The sequence below is a fragment of the Mytilus trossulus genome, chromosome 10 (assembly GCF_036588685.1).
Source record: "Mytilus trossulus isolate FHL-02 chromosome 10, PNRI_Mtr1.1.1.hap1, whole genome shotgun sequence".
NCBI lineage: Eukaryota > Metazoa > Mollusca > Bivalvia > Mytilida > Mytilidae > Mytilus > Mytilus trossulus.
Genome location: NC_086382.1, coordinates 71,867,979 through 71,875,932, shown reverse-complemented (window position 1 = coordinate 71,875,932; position 7,954 = coordinate 71,867,979). Strand labels below are relative to the sequence as shown.

General features: G+C 32.5%; 1 protein-coding gene across 1 annotated transcript; it reads left to right on the top strand.

Annotated features, from left to right (window-relative positions):
• Positions 1-3,638: 3,638 nt before the first annotated feature.
• On the top strand, positions 3,639-6,463 carry LOC134686615 (complement C1q-like protein 3). Its single transcript, XM_063546290.1, has 2 exons — positions 3,639-3,829; positions 5,963-6,463. Exons 1-2 carry the CDS (start codon positions 3,640-3,642, stop codon positions 6,418-6,420), a joined length of 648 nt encoding a protein of 215 aa, XP_063402360.1. The 5' UTR covers position 3,639; the 3' UTR covers positions 6,421-6,463.
• Positions 6,464-7,954: the final 1,491 nt, after the last annotated feature.

Sequence of the window (7,954 nt, the reverse complement as noted above, 5' to 3'; positions counted from 1 at the left end):
AACACCGAAACGGACCAAGCATCAGACAAAACACCACGAGAATAACAAATATAACAGTATTTTTGTTATTTTATTTTTGACAATCAATAGTAATTAACAGTAACAATTTTTAGCACCGTTGCTAATAAGCTGTCTCGATGCCATAATAGTATCGGAATTTACAAAAAATAAACCTTTACAGCATTTTTGCTTTGGTGAAAAGAACAACAGTTACAAAATAGAGGCAACATTACCCAAGGGAATGTAACGCTCATCAGTCGGAAATAAAATGACAATGACAGGACAAAAACAAAAAATACCACCAAAAGACAAACAACTGCATGGACACAAGTAATGGAAGAGTTTCTCTAAGGACACCAAAATCCAATCTCAAGCGTTGCTATTTTCCAAGTTAAAAAGGAGCACAACTATTAAACGGTAAATGAATCGCAACCCAAATTCTAACTTTGTCTGCAGGTTTTGGTACTTGGCATTGTGTTTGGGTCAAACGAAATGAGGAAAAGGAAAAATTAAGTAACAGTGCAGATACGAACCACTTAGATTTTTTTTTATATAAAAGGCGATATGTTATAAAAAAAATCTCGAGAACTGTTAGTAACGCAATGCCAAAATTCGAACTGTGTCAGTGAGTTGTGGTTCTTAGCATTGTGGATTAATGTCATTAATGGTAATTGAGAGTACGAGGACAAATTTTGAAACTTTTTCAAGTTTCAAAGGAGCATAACTGTAGAAAAGTCAGTGCGTAAATTAGAACTCTTTCTACGAATTTTGATTTATAATTATTTTCATCTATCTTATCATGAGCATATCGCAAGGTATATTTTACTTTTACAAGATTAACTTCTGCAATTAAATTTCTAATACACTGTGGGTACCATATTCACAGCAGCCGGTTCTTTTGTAGTCTTTTCCGTTTTTAAAGGGTTGTTTAAGTAAACTCCTCATGATTGAAAGCTATATGTTTTCCACAGACAATCTCTGTATTCAAAACGTTCTGCTTTCTTTATACTGAAAACAGCAAAAAAACACTCATCAAAGATAGCAGGAATACATTTTATATATACGCCAGACGCGTGTTTCTTCTACAAAAGACTCATCAGTGACGCTCGAATCAAAAAAAGGTTTTAAAAAAAAGCCAAATAAAGTACGAAGTTGAAGAGCATTGACATCCAAAATTCCTAAAAGTGTTGTCAAATACAGCTAAGGTATTCTACGCCTGAGGTAGAAAAGCCTTAGTATTTCGAAAAATTCAAAATTTTGTAAACAGTTAATTTTTAAATATAACAAAATCAAGGATAATTCATGTCAGCTTAAAAAGTGCTGACTACTGGGCTTGTGATACCCTCGGGGATATAAATCTCCACCAGCAGTGGCATCGACCCACTGGTTGTAAATAAACTCATCATAGATACCAGCTAAAATTCTAGCCTTAACTTTGATTAGTTATAAGGATGTGATATTATTATTAATAGGCAATATATACTAGTCAACAAAAGAAACGATACAAGACTTTTTTTTTAATTAAAGATAAAGTTTTCCGTTTATAGGACCAATATTGAAGGTAGTAATACTTAATCATTATGTAAATATAAATCCGTTTATATCCGTCTCTAATTTGAAGGAAAAGACAATATTTGCCATCAATCTGTTTTTAAAAATTATACAGTTTCTTCGTTTATTTGTTCAGCAAAGTTCGTCCCCACGAGAAATCGTTAAAATGTATACGTTATTAACTAATTTACCATAGACAGTATGTGTAAAGTGATAATTAAAAAGCGGTAACAAACTTAAAACTTATCCGAAGGCTCCAAATTTACTGTGTGTTGTTTTAATATGTAAAGCATTGATTTGAGACGAAAATAAAAAAAATTGTTTTGCATTTTTTGAAATTTTAAAAACAATTTTTTTCCCAAAAATTTGAAAAAAAAAACAATACTTCAACCAATTATTGACAACAAGAACATAACTTGATTAGCATATTGAATATTTTCAAACAAATTTGAAATTGTATGCAGTACTTAGAAAAATGTGTGTCGATTTTTTATTCAACTTTCCGCAAAACTAATTTGCACCCTATGTTCGTTTATATAGAATTTAGATACTTTCCGACAAGTTTTGATTTTCATTATCACATGTGCATACATTGCAAATGAAAGCTTTTTAAAATAGTGTATCTTATTTTGTTTTATATCTAATAGTTTTGGATAAATTTTATTTCAAAGTCGTGTATCGTTTCTTTTGTTGACTAGTATATCAATATTTGTTTCTTTTAACTGTCCGAAGACTGTCTAAATATTAACGACTTGTGACGACAGTTTTTAGTACATACAATTATGTTGTTACCGGTCAATTTGAACTTAATGAGATGATGGGGAATCTTCTCAATACTATCTTATGTCAATACTATCCATACTATCTATTTTCAAGATTATGGGGAAATTTCCTCAATTGATAGTCAACGACATCGAACTTGAATATGATGGGATTGTTGGGAAGTTTCCCCTATTAATTGTCAACAATATTTTAAAGCTTTTGTTTTTTCAAATAATCATCTTATCGTGGGGATAATCTAACGTGAGTTTTATATGTGTATGTGGGTATATTTACCCTTTGGTACTTTATTTTTTATTCAAGGAGAATAATTCCTTTCATGGAGTGGGGAGATTATCCAAAATTTGATAAAATCATGTTAGTGCATTTCCATCATCTAATGAAGTTGTTGACATTTTTTATTCACATTGGTACACAAATTTGAAACCACAAAAAAAAATTAAAAAAAATAGAAATCTCTTTTTCAAATAGAACATGTTAACTGTATTATTTCTGACTTGGTACATGCATTTCTTTATGTCGAAAATATTGGATTCAATCTGGTTTTATAGCTAGCTATGCCTCTCACGTCTATGACAGTCGCATTCAATACCATTAAAAACGCAACAATTAATCTGTAAGCAAAACAAACAGATTTGAAAGGAAAACTTCGTAAACAAATGGGTTACCTATGGCAACATTGTAGTATAATCTTAATCACTAATGAAACAAAGACACACAAATTGCCTTAAAGAAAGACAACCAATGCAGGTTATCATGAGGCCTTTAATATATACTTATTTTTTTCTTTTTCTTACAAACAAGTAGTCACACATAGTCATACAGTTTTTATCAATTTATACCTGAGTTATGCCGCTTTGTTTGACGATAATCAATTTAAACAACTCAAACTGAAAATTTGAAAAATGTTAAAATGTTCGTCGTCTCGACCCACCTCAACATATCTTTACAGAACTATGAAAATATGATCCGAGATTAATCCTGTACAATGCTTTTCTTTGCAAGATGTAAGGGGAAAATTTGAAAATTTAAACCAAACACATGCAAATTATTTAAAAAAGTATTATACAATTTCTGTTGGAAAGCCAACACTGTTGAACATATTGTGTTCTTCTGTTCTTTGACATGCTTCTGGGTATAATAAGAATATCAAAATGGGTTTGTTCATTTATTTCTGTCAACTCATATGAATGTTAATACGCAGATAGTGTTTTTGAAAATCTGAATTATTACATATTATTAATAAGTAGGACTATATTTTGATAAGAACAGAACATTGACACATATTCTTATCTCTCGATGTTTAAAATGGCATGGTATAGAATTATTCTGTGCTTGTCCTTCCATGGTATTATTGCAATCAGAAATGATATTAATTTGGAAAATCTTTTGGACCGAATGGAAACTTATGAAAAGAAAATAGCCAAACTTGAAATGGAGGTTGAAAGGATGTCTGTAATTGAGAAAGAAGCAGCCGAATTACGACAAATAGTTAAAGGTAAAAATATTACTAGAGTAATATATTGTGTCATTTTAGATAAACATCGTACTTCCTTCGATTATCTTGAAACAAACTGATGAAGTCGTAAAATAATGAAATAATGTAATAATGTATTAATTTGTAGATGTTTAAAAAAACGAATATTCAAAGCCAATTTACCGTAAAGCACACTAGTAGGATAAAGTAGCTACATATGGATATACTCAAAATTGTATCAATCTTCCATCAGCCTGTATCTATTTGTTAATTTTTTTGTAAAATTTAATAAAAGGTCATGTAACATCAATCATGGCTTGAACCTTGACGCAAATACGAGTCAAAACTTTTACAAATATTTTTGAGGGCGAAAATGCGCTTCCTTTGAACTTTGATTTATGCTCAGAAATAAACGTTGTCAAGTAATCTCATACCTCAAAATTTCCTTAATAGTTTAATAAACACATGTACGTAGAGTATATCAGTTTATTTAACGAATCAATGTATATATAACGGAATTTGATGAGACTGTCATTAAAGTGAGAGGGTTAGCGCTATAGAACCAGGTTTAATCCACCATTTTCTACATTTGAAAATTCCTGTACCAAGTCAGGAATATGACAGTTCTTGTCCATTCGTTTTTGATGCGTTTTGTTATTTGATTCTGCCATGTGATTATGGACTTTCCGAATTGATTTTCTTCTAAGTTCAGTATTTCTGTGATTTTACTTTTTCATAATTATATAAGTTTATATGATAAATGCCACATTTGGGTTTGTGTCTGAATAACATTAAAGCAGAGCTGCTGCTTACCAACGATGAAGGGTTGACAACGAAACACAGTGGACCTGTTTATTTTGGGAGAGGGGTGGTATATACGTACATTGTGTAATATGTTTCCGCAAACATGGCACATCCACAACTCAATCCATTTTCACCAATTATAGATCTTACTATATCATAGCCAAGAAATTAAGTTTTTGTGCGATTTTTCGAATTTGCATTGAGCTATTTCGCTTTGAAATTATAACTTGTTTGTTAAAAAATCATTTAGTTACATATTTATAAAAAGAGATTCAATGAAGTCCATAAGGCAGTTGCAACAACACAAACATATGTCTTTTAATAAAGGTCAGAGCCGCTCTAACTTCAAAAACTGAAATAAGTAATGATAATGCAACCTATGGACCAGAATTTCAAACGACATCACACAGTCTAATCTCGGTATTTCTATATTTCTAAAAGTTTTCTCATTCGGTCGGATTTAAATTTCATTAAATTCAAAGTGTAGTAACTATCAACATATCCTTACGATGTAAAATTATCATTAATATTAAGATATTAACCAAATCTCAACTCTAACGAGTGGTTTTGATAAACTATTATCTTATTCGCAATGTATGATTGCCAATTAGACAATGTTCTACCAAAGACAAAAATGACATAAGGGCTTCTAGCTGGTTAACCATACAGCTATACCAATCATAAAACCACATTTTGTATAACAACCTGTGAAAGGTTCCAACGTGGCAAATTAAAACAAATCACATGTAAAAACCAATGCATTACATTAAGTTTAGACTTGAGAGAGACAAATATAAAATGTGGCGGGTTAAACATGTAAATTTAGACAAGTTTGCGAAACCATTGTGACATCACTATCCAGAGCATAGTCATCTGATTAATTTTCAAAGGCTTGTCAAGATGAGGTATAAATATGAGTATGATATTTTTTACTTTGATATAATGGCTTCCAACATACATCTGCTTCCTAGGTCCTCCTTGTGAATAGTCAAAATGCGGATATTTATTGACATACAGTCGCTTGTTCGGTCTCCTTTTATTATGTAAACTGGTTTTGTGAAATATATTCCTCGCCTTATTATATACAAATGTATAAGTATATAAATATATATTTATATAGAGGATAGTAAGGCATTCAGCGTGCAATTATACATTTTGTTCAATAATCACCAAGACGCCGGTATTAAGTTACCGTTATGATACCAGTAATGTTCCTCCTCTTTTTTGTGTCCTGCCACGCTTCCATTGCAATGGTGGCAATGGTATCCGAAGCACACATCATTCATATTTTGGTTATATTTCTTATCATATTTAAGATATACATGTAACTAGTAGGTCTATATATTGCAGGTAATAGTCGACATCGAAGATTTCTTTTGAATGAAGGTCCTGGTGTGGCCTTCTCTGCCTACAAATCGGCATCCTTTGACGCAACGTCATTTGGCCTTAGACAAACGTTCATTTATGACCATGTTGAATGCAATGTTGGAAATGGTTATGAAAACTTCACAGGTATTTTTCGACCATCACTTCCAGGGACATATGCATTTACATGGACAGTATGTGCGAGCGGAAGCGTCAATAGTGAGATCGGAGTGGAATTAGTGATCGATAATAAAGTCCACGGAAGTATTTATGTTGATTCCGAAACGCATGCTGAAGAACACTGTTCAACTGGGTTCGTCATACATACCCTCAAAACTGGAGATGTAGTTTACACCAGATCACAGGGGGCAGGACACGAAGGTACCATCAGAAGCGATAAATATACCAGGACAACATTCTCAGGATGGCTTTTGTTCTATTAAATGTGAAAACATATTGCACTTATGGTTTACCAGTATTTGTAAAAAAAAAACATTTTGTGCACTATGTTCGGGTTGTTGTTTTCAATAAGGCAAAGGAGTAAGACTGTTTAGTTCTTGATTGAAATGCATAACTATACATATATATGCATTGTTATACAGCTGAACTAACTTAGAACCCTACAATATTTCACTTCTTAACGCCTTGATTGGCTCATTGGAGTGTGCTTGCCTGGAGTTTTGGAGGTTGTAGGTGAATGGCTGTTTCATTTTGTGTGGTAACTGTTTCATTTGGCAATTGCCTTGTATCTCTTGTTCATGTTTTAAAGTCTATTCTCCTACCACTCCAAAGCTACTATATATATATAGCAACACTTTATCAACACTATATATATATTAATTTGCATTTATCTAGAATAAGTTTTCTAATTTTATTGAGGAAAACTAAATGAAAACAACACAGTTTACAGTTGTTCAGTTTAGTAAACACACTTTTTTTTTATTTTTTGGCGCGTGCAATAGTAAATATATCATGCATATATATTCAGGACAAGTTCACAACACAGTTAAAGCAAATGGAGCGCAAAAAGATTGAAGAATATATATTTAAAAAAAGATAATTTTGGATTATGCCTGTGAAAACTTTCCGTATTAATAGTTTAATAAACACCTAGTCGTCTGTTGTTATTTATGTATTATTGTCATTTTGTTTATTTTCTTTGGTTACATCTTCTGACATCAGACTCGGACTTCTCTTGAACTGAATTTTAATGTGCCGATTGTTATGCGTTTACTTTTCTACATTGGCTAGAGGTTTAGGGAGAGGGTTGAGTTCTCATAAACATGTTTAACCCCGCCGCAATTATGTGCCTGTCCCAAGTCATGAGCCTCTGGCCTTTGTTATTCTTGTAGTATTTTAATTTTAGTTTTCGTGTGTACAATTTGGAATTTAATATGGCGTTCATTTACTTTTCTACACTGTTAGAGGTATAGGGGGAGGGTTGAGATCTCACAAACATGTTTAACCCCGCCGCATTTTTGCGCCTGTCCCAAGTCAGGAGCCTCTGGCCTTTGTTAGTCTTGTATTATTTAAATTTTAGTTTCTTGTGTACAATTTGGAAATAAGTATGGCGTTCATTATCACTGAACTAGTATATATTTGTTTAGGGGCCAGCTGAAGGACGCCTCCGGGTGCGGGAATTTCTCGCTACATTGAAGACCTGTTGGTGACCTTCTGCTGTTGTGTTTTTTTTATTTTGGTCGGGTTGTTGTCTCTTTGACACATTCCCCATTTCCATTCTCAATTTTATTCATTGTCACTTAACTACTATATGTTTGTTTAGGGGTCCGCTGAAGGACGCCTCCGGGTGCGGGAATTTCTCGCTACATTGAAGACCTATTGATGACCTTCTGTTGTTGTTTTTCTATGGTCGGGTTGTTGTCTCTTTGACATATTCTCCATTTCCATTCTCAATTTTACCTGTATATAGAGTATACATCACTAAGTTAGAAGACAAAAGCTTTTTTGTTTCATGTC

Bases quoted from the DNA above. Each gene is read 5' to 3' on its own strand.
- LOC134686615 (XM_063546290.1), top strand. From the start codon at position 3,640: ATGGCATGGTATAGAATTATTCTGTGCTTGTCCTTCCATGGTATTATT. The intron at 3,830-5,962 runs GTAAAAATATTA...TATATATTGCAG, and splicing joins ATTACGACAAATAGTTAAAG to GTAATAGTCGACATCGAAGA.